Below are 20,548 nucleotides of genomic sequence, written 5' to 3'. Positions count from 1 at the left end.
GCCTGCGCCACCCGGCTCAAGGAGGCCTCGCGAGGACAGCGCGCGGCCGCAGCGACGGAGCTTCCGGAGGCGGGGCCTGGTGCGCGCGCACGCACGCACGAACACAGGCGTCACGCACGCGCAGTGGCACTCAATGCGTCTTTCTTGCCAATGCCGAAATGAGATTTGCTCTGAAGAGCGCAACTAGGTATACTGGCCCTGAAGAACCTCGTCATTCTGTGCTGGGTGGCAAGATTGTACCTTATCTGTGTAAAGACGTGTTTGAGGGTAGCTAGGTGTGACTGTTCTGAGGGTCCCGGCCAAGGGCGGGACTACAAATCCCGCCGTGCAATGCGGCCCTCAGTCGCGCGATCCCAGCATGCTCTGCGCGTCTTCCCCCGCCTGACCCGAAACTGAACAGCTTGCGTGTTACTCACCTTGTGTCCACTCGAGCGCTCGGGGCCTCTGCCCTACTTCCAAAGCCTGGCCTCAGGCTCATCTTCTCTCTGGCTGATTCCTCACGGGGCGGACTTTAATCACTCGATTCTGTCCTAAGCGTGTTAGTCTCCTCCACATCTGTAATGAGCTTGACGGTCGCGGAGGGAAAGCCGAGCCCTGCACAAACCAATGTAATAAACGTTGTGAGCATCTACTATGTGGCACGCACGTTCTTCTAGACTACTGGGGATACAACGATGAATGACATGCCATCCCTGCTCTGGGGGAGCAAACGATGAATCGAGAGAGACGGGGTCCTTAGCAACTAACCTAACATGACCAATGCTGTCGTCGATATAAAGTGTTAGAGGGGAGGAGTTTCTGAAACAAATTGGGGGGTCTGGAGGGTCAGGGAAGGCATCTGAGCGGTAACATTCCGGTTGGACTTTGATGGCAAGTGCGTCAGATAGAGGTGGAGGGGACAAGTATTCCAAGTAGAAGGAACTTCAAAAGCAGACGTCTTAGAGATGTAAAAGTGCTTGCCCAGTATGTTTAAGCCCTAAACTTCGGGTGTGTGACTGGAGTTGAGGCTAGACAGGTAAACATGGCCTAGTAAGCCTTGCAAAGGAATTTCAACTTATACACACCCGACTATCACCCCCAAACAATAAGAAGGGAACCCGAGGTTCACTGATGGGTTTAAGATGATGTGTGCTCCTTGCCCCTTCTGCCCATTGTACCCAAATTTTTGTGGATGTGGATGTTAATCTAGGTAATAGCCATAGCTTTCATTGATAAGATTCACCACAGGCTCTGATATTCAAAGAAGGTTTAAAAACCACTGGTCTAGGGGTGCCTGGGTGGCTCAGTTGGTTAGACGACTGCCTTCGGCTCAGGTCATGATCCTGGAGTCCCAGGATCTAGTCCCGCATCAGGCTCCCTGCTCAGCAGGGAGTCTGCTTCTCCCTCTGACCCTCCCCCCTCTCATGTGCTCTCTCTCTCTCTCTCTCTAATCCATCTCATCTGTTTATAACCTAAAACAAAAAACAAACCACTGGTCTAGGTGCGTGGGATTGAGCCCCAGGGCCCCTGCTCAGCGGGGCGTCTGCTTCTCCCTCTCCCTCTCCCTCTCCCCACCCCCACCCCACCCCCGCTTGTGCTCTCTCTCTCTCTCTCAAATGAATAAATAAAACCTTAAAAAGAAATAAAAAATGAAAACCACCAGTCTAATGAAAAAGTTACAAGACTATTGTAAAATGCAAGAAGTAGTTGAGAGTTTGTGCATAAGGAACCTAGAGAGGAGGCATTTTAGAGAAACAAGGCAGAGGTTGTCATGACATGGGACGTGAAGAAAAGAGTTTATTTAATATGTTCAACGAATATTTAAATGTCTTCAGCATAGTGGTTAAGAGTATGGCCCTTGGAGTCAGATAGTTTGGAGCTGAATCCCAGCCCTGCCACTTACCAGCTGTGTGTCCTGGGGCAACTTCCTTTACCTCTCTGTGCCTCAGTTTCCTTTCTCTAAAATGGGGACATAATGGTAACTACCTCAAAGGATCATCTGAGGAATGAGTGAGATAATCCACATAAAGTCTTCATACAGTATTTGGCATGGAGTAAGTACTCAATATATGTTAGCCCTATGTGCCAGGCCCTGTGCTAAGCACTGGGAATACCAAGCACTTGCCCACAGGAAGCCCAAAACCTAGGGGGAAAGAGTGGGTGAGGGTGCTGGGTGAGAAGTACAACTTTCAGGAATAAACGCAGACAAGAGGCAAAGGGGCTTTCATTTACCACCTCAGAGTGAGTTAGGAACTAGTGGAGGGCTCACTAATATGAAAACTTTGTCAGCTTTTTAACTTCCTCATATTTTTGGTATTTTAGTTTCCCTCCCATCTATTTCCCCATAATGATTAACAGTAAAAAAAAAAAAAAAATCACACTAAAAGGGGGAGTGTGTTTTAGTTTTAGGGGATAGCAGGAAGGCTGATTGCCGGGGAGCCCGCATTCCCTCTCAGGAAGTAGAGAACCCCCCAGGAGATGGAGGGGGTGCCAGTGACTACTGAAGGAGAGAAAGATGGGTTTGGGGAGCCACCAGAAAGATGCCCCGATGAGATCAGCCTAGGCATGTATGAGGTCCCTTTCCCTGCTAGTCACTACAGAGAAGCAGGAGATGATACAATTAGTAAACATGGGTAAGTTACAAAGCTGTGGAAATCTTCACAGCAGAGGTCCTTGATCCATGGTACCTGAATTACCTTGATTGGATAGATGGTTGGGGGGACAATGAATAAGCTTCTTTCTGCTCCCCTAACACCAAGCTGAAAAACCCAGGGAAGGAGCTGGTTTGGGGAGAAAGATGAGTCACTGTTGTTTGGACTCATCATGCTTGAGATGTCTGTGGGACCAATTTCAGACTTGGTGGCTAGGGAGAGATCTGAAAAATTCAGCTGTGTTAAGAACATTCTCTTTCCGGGGCGCCTGGGTAGCTCAGTCGTTAAGCGTCTGCCTTCGGCTCAGGTCATGATCCCAGGGTCCTGGGATCGAGTCCCACATCGAGCCCCGCATCGAGCCCCGCATCGAGCCCCGCATCGGGCTCCCTGCTCTGCGGGAAGCCTGCTTCTCCCTCTCCACTCCCCCTGCTTATGTTCCCTCTCTTGCTGTGTCTCTTTCTGTCAAAGGAATGAATAAAATCTTAAAAAAAAAAAAAAAAAGAAGAACATTCTCTTTCCAATTTACAAAGAGCTTCGTCATATTTTCTATTTGGATCACAATCCTGTGAGGTAAAGCAGACTATTCCTGTACTTAGAAATGGACTCCCTCCCCCGCCACATCCCCTATACACAACAAAATCAGCTCTGAAAGATACAAAACTCGTCCAAAGTCACAGAGCTAGTGTGTGTGGGCGAGCAAAGATCCATACCCAGGCCCCCTCACAAAACCCAGAGCTCTTCCCTTTAAACCATGAACCTTCCTGTCATTGTGATCAATAGTTCCTAGTCAGATAGCCCTTACTAGTTTAGAGTACTTTCTCACGCTGAATTTCCTCTGCTTCTCACAACAAAAGGGAGGCATGGGCAAGTATTTATTACCACCCCACCTACAGAATGTTTCCCTGCCTTCCAAAGACTTCAACTGTGACAGGACACAAAATGACCCATCCCAGGCTTGTTGCCAAAAACTGGGAGGAGCACACGGGCCACATCTACCCACATTCCCCCGGGCAGAATGTGTCATGTGTCCATCACCCACTGTCCCCCCTTCTCCAGTCTAAAGCCAAAAACTTTAGCTTTAAGGAGAAGCAAATGTTACTTGCAAAAGGCACACAGGCTCACAAGCATCTTCCCCTCTGCACTTGTCATTTCACTGTTCCACGGGGCCCTTTCCCTCTCTCCTGAGGCAGTGAGATCAGCGAGTGCTAGTAGGGAGGTTTTGTTTTGTTTTGTTTTTAAGTTGATTTATTTATTTAAGCAGTCTCTACACCCAATGTGGGGCTCGAACTCCTGACCCCAAGATCAAGAGTCACACGCTTTTCAGACAGACAGCCAGGCGCCCCTAATAGGGAATTTTAAGTATGGTCTAGTCCGTGATTTCCTGCAGACACTGACCATCCAAGCCCACAGTGGGACTAGCTGAGTCCATGGCTATCCAATGGGATGGCTGTTCCCCTCCCCAAGTGAGTGAGGATCCCTTCTAGGGAAGACAGAGAGGCCTGAGCCAGTCTCTGCAGAGGCAGTAAAAGACAGCTGTTTCTCTAGTTGTAGCATTTCCTTTCCTCCCCAAGCGACTATAGGACAATTCCAAGGGTGTGTGGGATGTGTGACCCAGATGTTCCCCGGCATGAATGACATCTGCCGTGGGAGCAGTTCCCTACAGAACAAGGAGACAAACTGTCCTCGCCTTGATTCCCTGTGTGTTCCCCAGTGGGACCTCTGTGCTAATGATTTCCTAAATGTCCCTTTAAATAAACCACAGGTGTCTGGCTCACAGCTAAATATTCTTCTGCCCAAAAGAGGCTTAAGCTTAAGCGATGTTTCACAAACCTAAAAAAATGAAAGCAATTCTTTTTTTTTTTTAAGATTTTATTTATTTATTTATTTGCCAGAGAGAGAGAGAGAGAGACAGCGAGAGAGAGAACACAAGCAGGGGAAGTGGGAGAGGGAGAAGCAACTCAGGTCATGATCCTGGGGTCCTGGGATTGAGTCCTGCATTGGGCTCCCTGCTTAGTGGGGAGTCTGCTTCTTCCTCTACTCCCCGCCCCTGCTCGTGATCTCTCTCTCTCTCTCTCTCTCAGTCTCTCTGTCTCAAATAAAATCTTTTAAATCAAAACAAATCACTAGGTGTAGTAAAACTTCAGAGCCCTAGGAACATGTGGGTATGCCTCCATTTGAGAAACAACAAAATAATAACGCAAGGTGCTCTGACATGCTGGGATGGGATACGGAGCGTTTTTCCCAATTTTTGAAATGTATTTTGTTGCATAATTGTTTTCTGTGCTGAGATCTACAAGCACTTTTCTGCACCACCTCCTGAAATGAACAAGGCAGGGCTTAAGGTATGAAATTTTTTTTTTAATGTTTTCAATGTGCATCTTTTAAAAAAAAATAGAGTTTATTTATTTGACAGACAGAGAGAGAGAACACAAGCAGGGGGAGCAGCAGGCAGAGGGAGAGGGAGAAGCAGGCTCCCTACTGAGCAAGGAACCCAATGCAGGGCTTGATCCCAGGACCCCAGGAACATGACCTGAGCCCAAGGCAGCTGCTTCACCAACTGAGACCTCAGGTGTCCTCAACGTGCATCTTAAACAGTCATTTCAGGGGCAGATTACTAAATCTAAGGAATTTGTTGTTGTCAATGAATCCATCCATCCCTCTCTTTTTTTTTTTTTGACAGAGAGAGAGACAGCCAGAGAGGGAACACAAGCAGGGGGAGTGGGAGAGGGAGAAGCAGGCTTCCCGCCGAGCAGGGAGCTCAATGCGGGGCTTGATCCCAGGACCCTGAGATTATGACCTGAGCTGAAGGCAGACACTTAACCGACTGAGCCACCCAGGCACCCCCATCCATCCGTCTCTTGCAAAAATTCTGACTTGTGGAAACCACTAACTTCACAGAAGATTAAGGGAACATCAAGATGGAAACTTCTTTTCTTTGGCATCACAGTTTAAAATAAGGATGCAGCGGGGCGCCCGGGTGGCTCAGTCGTTAAGCGTCTGCCTTTGGCTCAGGTCATGGTCCCAGGGTCCTGGGATCGAGCCCCACATCAGGCTCCCTGCTCGGCAGAGATCCTGCTTCTCCCTCTCCGACTCCCTCTGCTTGTGTTCCCTCTCTTGCTGTCTCTCTGTCTTTGTCAAATAAATAAAATCTTTAAAAAAATAAAAAAAATAAAATAAGGATGCAGCCTGAGGCTCTTTTAACGTTTTTGTGCCTTTTTTTTTTCCTTCCCAATTTTTTCCTTGCTGCCCTCTTCTCTCCCGCTAATATCCTTTCAGGTACATAAAGTGTTTTGTTTTCTAGAAGGAGAACCTCACTACAATGGATTCCTAAATTCCTGTTTGCTGGTAATTATTCTTGGAAACAGCACTTGTGAAATGTAAATCATCCTGGCCCCAAGTTAACCAGACATCCTTGTTTTGCTGGAATTTGATCCACCTTTTGATAAACTGTCCTTTAGGGTAGAGAGAGGTCTTCCAGTGTCCTTGTAGAAACAGCCAAGTGGAGTCACTAGGAGTATAAAGAAAAAAGCTGGTAATTTATAGGCTCATGGGACTGCAAGGCATCTTGGAAGCTGTCAGTTCAACCTCTCAATTCACAATTTATTCTGCTCAAGCGTGCAGCAGCCTTCGAGCGTTGAGCTCTCTACCAGAATCACTCTCTCCATCTATAATAGATCTGGGAATGCATGAGATGGCAAGTCTCTGGGCCTTGATGTTCTTCTATCTCTTCCTTCTCCTTGCTGTGGAGCTTGGGTTGGTGGCTGTGGGAATGGGAAAGCTGACATTCTTCTACTCTGTTTCCATCAACCCTCAGTTTAGGGAAATACAATCACATGACTCAACGGAGCCAGGGGCATGGCATGGTTCATTTCTCTCCTGGGAGAGAAGGTCAGAGGTCAGAAGCCTAGGTGCTAGGGCCAGGCAGGTAAAGGGTGGGTGGAGTAGTGGCGTATAGGTTGAGGGATCAGTAGGAGTGTGGTGAATGGGAAAACATGCAATGATGGTGGCAGGTGGTACTCAGTGAGCCCATTTCAGCCATGTGGGGATGTGGACCTAGCCTTGCCAAATCTTTCCATTTTTCCAGAGAGGCTGAAATCCGAACTTTTAGGAAATTTACCAGTTTTTAAAACATCATGTGAACCAACTAAAATATATCTGTGAATCAGGTTTGGCCCACAACATGACCATTTGTTACCTCTGGGGGTTAAAGACTTTTCTGACTTGCCCATCTGACATAATGATAAATTAAAACAAAGCAAAACAAAAACAAACTCAGGGATAACAATGACGTGACATCAAGCAAATTTGGAAGGTTTACTGAACCTTTGCTGTAGATGTATAATTAATTAATTAATTAATTTTTTTAATTTAATTTTTTTAAAAGATTTTATCTATTTATTTGAGAGACAGAATGAGATAGAGAGAGGGAGCATGAGAGGGGGGAGGGTCAGAGGGAGAAGCAGGCTCCCTGCGGAGCCACCCAGGCGCCCCCTAATTTTTTTTTAAATATAAATTAACTATACATCGGGCACCTGGGTGGCTCAGTCGGTTAAGTGACTGCCTTCGGCTCAGGTCATGATCCTGGAGTCCCGGGATCGAGTCCCGCATCAGGCTCCCTGCTCTGCAGGGAGCCTGCTTCTCCCTCTGACCCTCCCCCCTCTCATGCTCCCTCTCTCTATCTCATTCTGTCTCTCAAATAAATAAAATCTTTAAAAAAAAAATCTTTAAAAAAAAATTAGGGGCATCTGGATGGCTCAGCTGGTTAAGCATCCAACTTTGGCTCAGGTCATAATCTCAGGGTCCTGGGACTGAGCCCGGCGTGGAGCTCCGCGTCGAGCCCCTGTCAGGCTCCGTGCTCAGCAGAGAGTCTGCTTAAGGATTCTCTTCCTCTACCCCTACCCCCGCTCATGCTCTCTCTCGCAAATAAATGTATAAAATCTTTTAAAAAAAATTATTGTGGGAAAATGCACATAACACATCCCCTTGGCCCCTGCAATTCTACTTTCTGTCTCTATGATTTTGCCTAGTCTAACTACTTCATATAAGTGGAATCATACATTATTTGTCATTTTGTAACTGACTTATTTCACTTGGCACAACATCCTTAAGATTCATCCATGTTGGGGCACCTGGGTGGCTCAGTCGTTAAGCATCTGCCTTCGGCTCAGGTCATGATCTCAGGATCCTGGGATCGAGCCCCGCATCGGGCTCCCTGCTCCACGGGAAGCCTGCTTCTCCCTTCCACACTCCCCCTGCTTGTGTTCCTGCTCTCTCTCTCTCTGTCAAATAAATAAATAAAATCTTAAAAAAAAAAAAAGATTCATCCATGTTGTAGCAGGGGTCAGAACTTCCTTTTTGAAGCTGAGTAAAATCCCATTGTATGTATAGACCACATTTTGCTTATCCATTCATCTGTCGATGGACAGTGGGTTGCTTCCATGTTTTAGCTTGTGAATAAGGCTGCTATGAACACAGTTGTACAAGTATGTCTTCCTGACCCTGCTTTCAATTATTTGGGGTATATACCCAGAAGTGGAATTGTTGGATCATATGATAATTCTATTTTTAATTTTTTGAGGAACTACCATACTGTTTTCCACAGCGGCTGCATCATTTTACATTCTCATCAACAGTGCACAAAGGTTCCAGTTACTCTACATCTTCACCAACACCTGTTATTTTCTGGGGGTTGTGTTTGTTGGTAGTAACCATCCTGTTGGGTGTGAAGTGGTATCATAATACTTTTGATCTCTCTAATGGCTAGTGATGTTGAGCGTCTTTTCATACCCTTAATGGCCATTGGTATATCTTCTTTGGAGCAATGTCTATCCAAGACTTTTGCCAATTAAAAAAAAAATATTTTATTTATGTATTGGGGGGCATGAGCAGGGGAAGGGGCAGAGGGAGAAGGAGAAGCAGACTCCCTGCTGAGTGTGGAGCCAGACACGGGGCTTGATGCAGGGCTTGATTCCTGGACCCTGAGATCATGACCCAAGCTGAAGTCAGACGCCTAACCAACTGAGCCACTGAGGCACCCCAGAAATTTGCCAATTTTTAATTTAAGTGGTTTGTTTTTGTTGTTGTTGTTAACTTTTAGGAATTCTCTATTATATTCTCCATATGAGTCCCTTATAACTCACACATATGATTTGTAAATATTTTCTCCCATTCTGTGGACTGCCTTTTTATTCTGTTGATGATGTCTTTTGAGGAACAGATTTTTAAAATTCTTCATGGTTTATTTATTTCTTTTTTGCCTGGATCTTTTGGTGTCATATAAAAAAAATCATTGCCAAATCCAGTGTTGTGAAGCTTTTGCTCTGTTTTCCCTCTAAGATTTTTTATAGCTTTAGATCTATAGTTGATTTACATGTGAATTGCAATGCATAATGTCTGAATGTCCCCCTCCTGGGAGGTTATAAGTCAAATATTGTTGATGCAAGAAGAGATTACTGCATATCATAGAGTTAAACAATCTATAGTAACAGGTGGTATTAAACTATTAATAATTGTAATTCTAAAAGCAATATCTGGTATGGAGGAACCTCAAAAAAATATAAGTATTCTATCATCCAGTAATCCCACTTCTGGGTATATATCCAAAAGAACTGAAAGCAGGACCTTAAAGAGAGATTTGCACATCCACGTTCATAGCAGCGTTATTCACTATAACCAAAAGGTGAGCGAACCCAGTGGCTGTCAATGGACAAACAAAATGTGGTATATCAATGGTATATATTATGTGGTGCATATAGTGGTATAATAGACTTAACAAGGATGGAAATCCTAAAAAAAAAATAATAATAAAAAGGGGCCACCTGGCTGGCTCAGTCAGTAGAGTGTGTGACTCTTGATCTCCTGGTTGTGAGTTCAAGCCCCACATTGGGCATAGAGCTTACTTTGGGGGAAAAAAAAAAGGGAAGGAAATACTGTTACATGCTACAAATGGAAGAACCTAAGGACATTATGCTAAATAAAATAAAGGACAAATTGCATACAACTCCACTTACATGAGATAACAAAAGTAGTCAGACTACGCGCTCCTGAGTGCCTCAGAGGAGCATTCGACTCTTGATCTTGGGGTTGTGAGTTTGAGCCCCATGTTGAGTGTAGAGAGTATTTAAAAATGAAATCTTAAAAAGTAAGTGAATAAATAAAGTAGTCAAACTAATAGAAAGTAGAATGGTGGTTACCAGGGGCTGGTGGGAAGGAGAAATGAAGAGCTGTTGTTTGATGGGTATAGAGTCTCAGTATTGCATGAAAAGGTTCTGGATACCTGTTGCCCAACACTGTGAATGTCCCTAACGCTACTGGACTGGACACTTAAAAATGGTAAATCTTATATGTTTTTTTACCACAATTTTTTGGGAAAAAGAAGCAATATTGGCAGTAATCGAACACCACAACCAACACGAGACAACACTGCAGATTCTGCTGGAATTCCAGAGTCTGAAGAGTAGGCTTCCTGGAAAAGCTGTATCCAGGGGCTGCTGGACTGCTTAGAATTCCAAATCCCAGGCCTCAGTCAACTCCACTGACATCCTACTTTTTTTTTTTTTTTTTAAAGATTTTATTTATTTGACAGAGAGAGACACAGTGAGAGAGGGAACACAAGCGGGGGAGTGGGAGAGGGAGAAGCAGGCTCCCCGTCGAGCAGGGAGCCCAATGCGGGGCTCGATCCCAGGACTCCGGGATCATGACCTGAGCCGAAGGCAGACGCTTAACGACTGAGCCACCCAGGCGCCCCCTGACATCCTACTTTTAATTTATGGACATCAAAGTCTCTCTTAACTCACCTGGTAGGATACAGGTAGGAAGTAGCCTTTTAGACCTCACAGTTTACTTGTGAAAACTGAAAATAAGAACTTGCATCTGGGCGGCCCTTGGTGCCCTCCACCACTGCAAGCCTTCAGAATCGCCCTGCAGGCACGAACCTCAGGACAGGCTGTCCTCTGCCACAGACTCTGGAAATTTTTGCAGCAGTCATTCGCATTCCTCAGATCAAAGTCCCTTTTCCAGACACGCCTGAGCAGGCGTCCTGCCTGTTCTCAAGCAGAAAGCCTATTCTGGAGTTCGTCTCCAAAGCAGAGAGAAATGGTTGTGGAATGAAGCTGTTCTCTTTTCTTCCTGAGTTGTTTGGGGACTAAGCAAGTCATTGGTGGGGCTCTGAAAGGTATTCTCCATTTCTCTCACTTTTCTCCCTTTCCGTTTACCTCTAAATCATACTTGCAGGTGTCGGTCCTGCTCCACGGCGCCCAAGGCCTGCAGCCAAGACATGCCCTAATGCGGGGATGCTGAAGGCCGCATCCCTGCCCTCGAGCCCACCTGGCTTAAGCAGGAGGGGTGCGACGCGGAGGCGCTAGATGAAGCCCCGCGACAGGGATATGCGTCAGACCTGAGCGCCCCTTCCTTCCCCCCTTCCACCCGCTATCTGTGTGACCGCGGTTAGCGGCTCCTCGGTCCTGAGCGCGGTCCCTGTCTCCGAAATGGAGCTAGTCCACTTCCGCCCCCTCTCCGCCCCGGGTAGGCCGCGCCCGGCACGCTGGAAAGCCTCCCCGAGAAAATTGCCTGACTGCAAAACCGGGACTGTGCCCCCAGCCACCGCGCGGGCCCCGCAGGGTCGGGGGCGGACAGCGCGCCGCACGTGACCTCCCCGCCCGCGCGGCCAGCCCGCCGGCATCGGGGCGTGGCCTCGCCGGGCGGCCTCGCAGCGATTGGTCGGGGGGACGGGGCCGGCGGCGCTCGCGCGGAGGGAGAGTTGCCCGGGGCGGGGCCCAGTGGGCCGGTGCGGGCTGCGATTGGCCGGGGGCGTATCGGGGCGTGGCCGCGAGGGGCCGCGAGCGGGTGGGGCCGGAGGCGGCGGGAGTCGCGGCTGCTGTCCGTGCACCTGAGATCCGACGCCCGGGTCTTCGAAGCTGCGCCCGCAGCAGTCCCCGTCGCCATGAGCCGCTTCAAGGTGTCCAAGTTCCGACACACGGAGGCCCGGCCGTCCCGCCGCGAGGTGAGCCCTGCGCGCGGGTCCCCGCGCCTCCGCCCCTCCCCCTCCCCCGGACCCCACGCGGGAATCCCCCGAGCCCGCCTGCCCCGGGGCGCCCCCTTCAGGCCCGGGCCCGGTATCCCGGCTGTTCCGTCGCACCCGGAGGACAGAGTCTGGCGCTCCCTGGCCGGTCTCTCTCTGGCCGCCCCTTGAGCGCCGCGGTCCGCGGGCTCGCCCGCCTCGTCCCGGGACCCCCGAAGCGGTGCAGCCCGCCCGGCCGGGCCGAGGCTTGAGGCCTGCAAGGCTTCCTGCCTTTTCGGCTTCCGGTCGGCCTCGCCGGAGACCGCGGCTCGGGCTCTGCTGGCACCAGCTCCTCCCTGCCGCCACGATCGGCCCTGCCCGGGGCTGGGGTGTGGGAGAGATGCCTCCCTCTCCGTTGGCCTTGGTGAGTCCGGGTGTGTCAGCTGAAGAGCGGGAGCCCCTCAGACAGAGGCGCGCCCCTCCCTCGGGTTTCCGCCGGCGCTTCCTTCTCTCGCGGCTGGCGCAAGAGCAGCTCTTCTCTTACTGGGGTGATGCTGCCAGGGGATGGGTGGGGTCTGGGGAGGCCCGAGGAGGTGGAGCCCAGAGGAAGAGCTGAGCCAGGTGTTGGGGGGCGCCTCGGACCCCCGAAAGGGCAGCCGGCTTGATGAGGGGTGTGCTTCAGAGATGATGCCAGTCCTGGTCTGCTGCTCCCAATGTTATTTGGAAGGCAGGCTTAGGAACTGACTTCTAGTAGCCCCATCAGGAGCAAACGCATAGCAGGGTAGCCTGGGGCAGCAGCCCAATTTTCATCCTTTGGGCAATATTTCCTCTCTACTTCCGTGTGCTCCTGGAACCACAACTGTGAACACCACAGCACTTTCCTTCCTCTGTACTGCTTACAGTCTTGTGAAGGAGACATACAGCAAGCAGACAGGCCTGCAAGGGCACTGCAAGTTTTAGTAAGTGCCCTGAAGAACACACAGGAAAGGCTGGAATGGAGATGGAGGGGAATGGCCACATGCAGGTTAATCTCCATAGAGTGGTCAGGGAAGGCTGCAGGGAGGAGGTGACATTTAAGCTGAGGTCAGGAAGGTGAGAAGCAGCCAGCTACAAGAAGAGTGGGGTGGGAAAGAGCCTGGTGGAGGAATGAAAAGTGGGCCAGAGTGGATGGAGGGCAGTGATGGGGAAGCAGGGTGTCAGGTGAGTCCAGAGAGGTCCTGCAGAGCCCAAGGGCCACAGGAAGAAGTTGGGTTTTTTCTGAGTGCAGTGGGGAGCCATTGCACTAAAAGGTTGAAAGCAAAGCAAAGGGTGGAGAGGTGCTCAGATTTGCATTAATACTGTCTTTCTGAGTGCAGTAAGCACTCCTTGAATGGATCTGGAGTATACTTGATGGGCCTTGGGGCTTGTCCCAGGTGGGCTTTAGTCCAGCAAGGTAAACAGACAGGCACGGGACCAGGGATTACAGAGAGAGCTTTAAAAACAGTTTAGATTAGGGAGATGGGAGGACAGGTGATCTATTCTTGTTCTCCTTTTCAAAGATATTTCCTGTCACTCTATTTGTACAGTAAACATGAAATAATGCAAGATGATAACACAGGTGAAAATTGAAATAGAAACTTGCATGGAGGAGGCGGTTTCCAGTGCACTGTGGGTGGGTAGGTTGGGAAACAAGGGTGTTCAATTTTCAGGGATGAGCTGCGGCAGGGATGAGTGTGACACAGTGCTTTAATACCAACAGAGAAAACGTTTGGACCTTGATGACCTTAGTTTCAGAAAGAATGCTCCTTTGCCCCTCCGTATGTGGGGGTGTTAACATTATTGCCTTTTCTCAGGGGTGCATTGTTCATCTTTCTCTGAGACTTTGTGGAGGAGAGGCCTTGATTCTTCCCCTTTCTGAGCTTGAGTGTTTTTCTCCTGTGGCTTGCAAGGAGACCCCTATACTTGGTAGAGGCCTTCAGCGGTGCCTTGGAGGAAGTTGAGTCTGTCTTCTGTTTTAGGTGCTCACTTCTGCTTTCTCTGCTTCTCTCTCTCCCTTTTAAAAGAAACAACCCCCCGGCCTTTTGACTTCATTTATCCTGAGCTTCCCTTCTGACAGTCTTCTCCCCCTTATTAGAGAACCGATTTAATAAACCAAATTACCCCCCTTATGACTTAGGTTATCATTTCAATAATATTTTGAATATCCTAAGGGAGTACGTGAGTGGGGACAGGGTTAGATCCAAAGGAATGCATTTCTAATGGAGCAGCCCCTGCTTTAGTTATGAGCAGAGACCTGGCCGTCACAATTCTTATTCTTTATTTTCAGGCCTGGATCAGTGACATTCGAGCAGGAACCACACCCTCATGTGGGAACCATATCAAATCCAGCTGCCACTTGATTGCATTTAACTCTGACCGTCCAGGTAGGGAGGTGGACATGGATGTGGATGGAGATTCAGACATTGTCACCCTAATTAGGATGGGGCGGAAGGACAGGCTCATTTCAGGCTGGAGGCTTGGGGGCTCCTCGTGGGGCTCAGAGGTCAGCACCATGTAGGGCCTTACACCCCTATAAACTGGTTAATGTGCGATGATCAGATTGGTTCTGATCAACCAAGTATACACAAAGTGGTGTATACTTTGAATAAACCACACTGGCTGTGGGTTTTTTGTTTTTTTTTTTTTAAGATTTTATTTATTTATTTGAGAGAGAGAGACAGTGCAAGTGGGAGGGGCGGAGGAAGAGAGAGAGAATGTCAAGCAGACCACACTGAGTGTGGAGTCTGATGTGGGTCCTCGATCCCAGGACCCTGAGATCATGACCTGAGCCGAAACCAAGAGTCAGATGCTTGACTGACTGGGCCACCCAGGCGCCCCTGGCTATGGTTTTTAAGAGATTGGCCAGGAGGACAAGGAGAGGACTGTCCCGTTTGTTTTTAGCTGTCCCCATGTGCTACCCACTCCTCATCTGGAGGTCTGGGATTGGCTGGAGTCAATAGGAACACCAAGATTTGAAAAGTTCCCGTGTTGGGGTGCCTGGGTGGCTCAGTCGTTAAGTGTCTGCCTTCGGCTCAGGTCATGATCCCAGGATCCTGGGATTGAGCCCTGCATCGGGCTCCCTGCTCAGCGGGAAGCCTGCTTCTCCCTCTCCCACTCCCCCTGCTTGTGTTCCCTCTCTCGCTGTGTCTCTGTCAAATAAATAAATAAAACCTTTAAAAAAAAAAAAAAAGTTCCCGTGTTAGTGGGGACTTTTTTGGTTGCTAGTGATAACTCGGACCTCAAACTGACTTAAACAAAACTTGTTTACTTCCTTGGCTGGTATAAGTAAGACGTCCAGAGGCTTTAGGCAGAGCTGTATCCAGAGGCTCACACATGCCATTGGCCCTGACCTGTGTCCTGTCCTTCAGCTCAGCTGCCCTTGGGTGATGGCTTCTTTCTCAGGGAAGGCTGGGAAAAGTGGCCACTGGTGGCCCAAAGCTGATCTCATACGACCCACAATGCCAGAAAGAGACAACCTCTTTCTCCAGTATCTTCTGTACATCTGATGTCACAGCAGGTTCTTTTGTAGGGTAAGAAAATAATCTTGGACCAATCACTGTGTCCAGAGAGGTATTATTTTATGATTGGTGGAGGCTCTGGGAAGGTCCAAGGCTGAGCTTTTGGGTCTCGTATCCTCTGGGAGCCCTGGGCAGCAAATGGTTCCCATTAGGACTGAAGTCAGAGCCCCCGTGTGTTTGACAGGTGTGCTGGGCATCGTGCCTCTGGAAGGCCAAGGAGAGGACAAGAGACAGGTGACCTACCTTGGCTGCCATTCAGGTGAGTGGAGACTGGACCCAGGAAGTCTAGAACTCACTCCTCCCTCCCTGGGTATAGGGATTCATACTCACCTGGTTCCACGGTCCCATGGCTTGCCAGGTTCCTCCTGTTGTCCTCGCTATACCTTTGTACAGCGAAAGCTATATTGGAAAGCTGGGTCCTGGTTGAGAATTGCACTTGGGCAGAGAGAAGGGAAGCTGAGTGCTCCAGATCATCCAACTGAGAGGGGGGGATGTGCCCTGGCCAGCACCAGGCTCCAGGCTGGTGCCGTGGAGTCCACTGTGGAGGACTCAGTCCTATGGGGTTCTTAGCCCCGCGACCTCTTCTGGAGCCCAGCAGACCACCCTTCACCACCAGGCCTCCTCCCCAGCCAGGCTGCTCAACGCCCCTCAAGGAGGGGGCTGGCTGGGCTTCAGGGCTGGAGACGGGCCCTCACAAAGAGAGCTTTTGTGTGCTGCAGCTGCTTCTGGGCGCTCCCGGCAGCCCGCCTGGCAGCCCGCCCGCTCCCAGGGAACAGTTCGCTCTCCCTGGCCAGCTGCTGCAGCTGCGGGCCAGCCCGTCGGGCTTGCCTTCCTGGCCGCCTGTTGGGTGGCCTTGGGGGAGGGAAGGGGTCTGACCCTTGGTCCCCGGTCTGAGTGTGCAGCTCAGTGTAGGGGTCCAGGTGATGAGAACAGAAGCCAATAGAGTAACAGTGGTGAAGACCGGTCAAGAGCTCTTTATGTGCTGAGAACGTTGTCTACACTTTCTCATCTTATTCCTTCTTAAAGTCTTTTACAACTTTATTGAGGCATCATTTATATACCATTAATATGACTTGTTTTGAGTGAGGGATTTGATGACTCTTATGGAAGTGACAGAGTTGGGTATCCAAAGCCCAATTTTAGAACATTTCCCCAGAGGATCCTCATGCGCCTTTGTGGTTAATCCATTTCCACCTCCGGCACCGAAGCCTCAGGCACTGGTTGATCTGCTTTCTGCCTCTGCTGCCAGGGTCTGCAAGCTACTGTCCCGGCCACATCTGGCTGGCTGCCTGTCTTGGTAAATAGCATTTTTTGGGACGCAGCCACGCCTCTTCATTGACATTCGGCCTGTGACTGCTTTCTCCCAGCAACCACAGAGTTGAGGAGGTGTGACAGAGACCATAAGGTCCCCAAGCTCTTAAGTATTTACCGTCTTACCCTTTTGCAGCAAACGTTTGCCAGCTACAGCCCGGCCTTTTCTGGATGTTTCGCATAAATGGAATGATACCACACATAGTCATTCAAATCTGGCTTCTTTCACTTAGCGTAAAATTTGAGATTAATTTTTGTTGTAACAGGTGGAAGAAGTCTGCTTTTTTTATCCACTCTTACTCCTTTTTTTTTTTAAAGATTTTATTTATTTATTTGAGACAGAGATAAAAGGAGAGAGAACACGAGAGGGGGGAGGGTCAGAGGGAGAAGCAGACTTCCCACTGAGCAGGGAGCCTGATGCAGGGCTCGATCCCGGGACTCCAGGATCATGACCTGAGCCGAAGGCAGTTGCTTAACCAACTGAGCCACCCAGTCGCCCTCTTACACCTCTTTGAAGAAAATTTTTAAATGACCCATTTTTTAGCTAACAAAACTAAGGCTCAAAGAGATTAGGAGCCTACCAACACTGGACTTGGAACCAGGGTCTGTCTGACTCCTGTATTGTTTTTTTGTTTCTTTTGTTTTTTTTTAGATTCATTTATTTGAGAGAGAGAATGTGTGTGCGTACATGCATTGGGAGAGGGGCAAAGGGAGGGAGAATCCTGGAGCGGACTCCCCACTGAGTGTGGAGTCAGACTCAGGGCTCGATCCCAGGACCCCGAGATCATGATCTGAGCCAAAACCAAGAGCGGGCCGCTCGATTGACTGAGCGCCTTGGGCACTCCTGGCCCCTGTATTCTTGATGCATGTTACCCATGGGGGAGCTGCCCCAGGTTGCTGATGTCTGTCAGGTAGTGAGCCCCATTACTGGGGGACCTTTGAGGAGAAGCTGGACCAGGCCTCTTTTGATACGGTGTAGCTCACTGTGGCCTCAACTATTCACAGCCTTGCCAAAATGCTGCTCTGGGGGCACCTCTAGTTCCTCAGAACCTGCCTTCAAGGCAGCAGGCACCAGTCTGCCCTCTGAGGTGCCACTGGTGGGGGAGAGTGCAGTGGGCTGGCCTTTAGCTTCTCCCCTGCCTTCGGGGGTGCCTTCTGCCTCCTGGTCAGGGCCAAGTGCCCTTCAGCCCAGCCACCCAGGGGAGCAGAGAGCTGGGAAGCGTTTGAAGAGTGTTCCTGCGGTCTGGGCTGTGGGGTGGCTGGGGACCTGCTCCGAGCTGGGAAAGGCAGTGTGGTGCTGTCTGAGGATGTAGGTTCTGAAACCAAACTGACTGCCTGACATCAGTCAGCCTTGCCCCTTCCTAGCTGTGTGGCTCTAAGCAAATTACTTAACCTTTCTATCCTCATGTCCTTGTCCCCCAGTTGGGGATCATGCCATAGTGCCATCCTGAGGGGTTGTTGTGAGGATTTGGTGAGGTAAATGCACATAAAGGACACAGGCCTGCCAGCTCAGCTGGGCACTCAGGTTGGCCACATCACCACTTCTCATTCCCTCGGGGATGCCAGGTTGTTCACGCTGGCTGCTGCATCCAGCCTGGGCCCTGCCCTGTCCAGTGCGGAGCCCACAGGCAGGGTGGCAGGAGTTCCAGGAGTCCAGACCAGGGCTGTCCCAAGGGGTGCCTGTCTTCATCTGCCCCTTCTCTCTCTCTCTCTCTTTTTTTTTAAATATTTTATTTATTTGTCGGAGAGAAAGAGAGAGCACAAGCAGGGGAAGCAGCAGAGGGAGAGGGAGAAGCAGGTTTCCTGCAGAGCAGGGAGCCCGATGGGGGGCTCAATCCCAGGACCCTGAGATCATGACCTGAGCTAAAGGCAGCCGCTTAGCTGACTGAGTCACCCAGGTGTCCCTGCCCTTCTCTTTTCTCTTCAGAGTCTGGCTCTGGCCTGAGAGGAAAACATACCTGCTTGACCCCCTGCGGAGGCAGGCAGCAGAAATAGTCACTGCGCTCCTTACCCTGGTGATGCAAGCCTGGCCATCATGCTCACAATTCCCTGCCACACCCCACACTGATCCCTGGCCTCCTCACCCCCCTGGTGAGGTTCAGGAAATGTGGGTTTCCTCTCAGGGCTGTGGCTCACTCGGTGTGCCCCTGTCTCCCTCTCCTGGCCTTCTGGAGCTGAGCAGCTCAGGTTTTTGGGTTGCAAAGAACTGAGACCAGCTCCAGCTTGCTTTAGCCAAAAAGGGATTTAGAAGAGAGCTTCCAGAGCTGAAGGCCTGGGGAGTTTCCAAAACCGAAGGAGCAGCTGGACATGCAGGCCTTAGGAGGGTCCTGGCGTGGGAGCTGATGGCTCCCTCCCAGCTGGCTGCCCTCCACCCAGGCCAGTCCCTGAGGCGCCCTGTCACTAGACCTTCTAATTCCTGGTATAATTCCCTTAAGAGAGAATCTGGCTGCTCAGCCTCAGGTCAGATACACTCTGACCACCCCCCCCGGTGGGGACTTGAGGGGCAGAGAACTCCTAGCTTGGGTGTGTCACCCAGGCCCCCGCTTCCCTGATGTCTGACCTGTTCTAGTCCTTCATATTCTTCAGGGCTCACCATGTTTCCTCCATGAAGCTGCCCTGAGCCCTGACCTTTGAGTCCCCGTACTCAGCCTACCTCTTGCTACGTCTGCAGAGATGTGTGTGTGTGTGTGTCTCGCTGTGGAGGTGCTGAGGGTCTGTCAGGGCTGGGTGGTGTCTGTCCAGTTTGTGAATCCCTCGTGGACCCAGAGCAGGGCTGGCACTCGCATTCATTCACACGTTTGCAGGCCAGGCCCTGCATTGGGCTCTGGATTTGGGGCACATGCAGGTGCTTGGTGTTTTGAGGAGCTTCCTGCCTGTCATCATGCTAACCTCCTGATGCCAGGGCCTTAGCCCATCCTGGGGGGTTTGTATCACAGGCGAGGATTTCCAGAGGTGCCTTTCCTCATGGACTTTCAGCCTGCCACCATGTAGGCAGAGTTGTCCCATCTCTGAAACCCTGGGCTGTGGTTCCTCACCTTGGGGAGATATCATATTGGGCTGGAAACAAAGTTCTGGTAAGTTCTCGCCAGGCCTGTGTCAGCCATTGCTCTCCCGCAGACCTGGTCATGGACTTGGACTTCTCTCCCTTTGATGACTTCCTCCTGGCCACGGGCTCAGCTGACAGGACGGTGAGTGGAGCTGCTGGACAAGCTGCTCGATGTCCCTCCCAGTCTCTTCCAGGGCCCTCGGCCCCTGCACAGGCCTCCAGAGCCGGGCTAGCCCGGAGTCTCGGTTCCTCGGCCCACACCAGCTCCCTTGTGCTCTCGTGCCCTTGCCAGGAGCCGTGGACCTCGCTTGCTGTTCTGCTGCTAGGCTGCCTGAGGAGTACAGGGCTGGGGTGGTGGGGGACACTGGAGGACATGGAGCAGAGCCCCCATCCCATGTCTCCCCACCCCCCCCACACCCCTGCTTCTAATGACACCCCGTGATCCCGGGCTGGATTGCCCTGTCTTTCCTCACATGGGATACACAGCCCCCATGCCCAAGCACAGTCCCAGGGTTGGGGCGGCCCTGGGCTCACGGATTTGCTCTTTCCCGTAGGTGAAGCTGTGGCGCCTGCCCGCCCCTGGCCAGGTGCTGCCCTCGGTGCCCGGGCTGGTGCTGGGCCCAGAGCCTGTCCAGGTAGAGGTGCTGCAGTTCCATCCCACCACGGACGGTATCCTGGCGAGCGCAGTGGGCATGGCCGTGAAGGTCTGGGATGTAGCCAAGCAGCAGGCCCTCACAGGTACCCGTGCCCGGCAGCCCCTGTCTGGACGGCACTCCGTCGCTCTAGGTGTTCGGTACCGTGAATTTTAGAGTATGTGTGTCTGTGGGAGGAAGGGTTGTGAGATTCTAGCAGATGTATCACAAATGCTGCATCCCACTTCCTGTAGGCATCTGTTTTCATCTTCTGATCTTGTTTTTCCTCCGTATGCCTAAGTACCTTCCTTCTACTGTTATTGCTTAAGTGGTGTGTCACTTTGGTTTTTTGTTTTTTTTTTTTTTAAGATTTTATTTATTTATTCATGAGAGGG

General features: G+C 50.5%; 1 protein-coding gene across 1 annotated transcript in view; it reads left to right on the top strand.

The window, feature by feature from the left end:
• The first annotated feature begins 11,480 nt into the window (after nt 1–11,480).
• The window catches only part of LOC110588074 (coronin-7), a 57,911-nt gene continuing 48,843 nt past the window's right edge, over nt 11,481–20,548 (top strand). Inside the window, exons 1-5 of the mRNA XM_021698364.2 lie at nt 11,481–11,631; nt 13,934–14,030; nt 15,349–15,423; nt 19,593–19,663; nt 20,076–20,259. Of these exons, the coding sequence (XP_021554039.2) occupies nt 11,572–11,631; nt 13,934–14,030; nt 15,349–15,423; nt 19,593–19,663; nt 20,076–20,259 (487 nt within the window). The 5' untranslated portion in view covers nt 11,481–11,571. The remainder of the gene's footprint in view (nt 11,632–13,933; nt 14,031–15,348; nt 15,424–19,592; nt 19,664–20,075; nt 20,260–20,548) is intronic.

Source organism: Neomonachus schauinslandi, chromosome 5, assembly GCF_002201575.2.
Source record: "Neomonachus schauinslandi chromosome 5, ASM220157v2, whole genome shotgun sequence".
NCBI classification, from domain to species: domain Eukaryota; kingdom Metazoa; phylum Chordata; class Mammalia; order Carnivora; family Phocidae; genus Neomonachus; species Neomonachus schauinslandi.
Note: the sequence above shows the minus strand (reverse complement) of the source record. Positions and strands in the feature narration are given on the sequence as shown.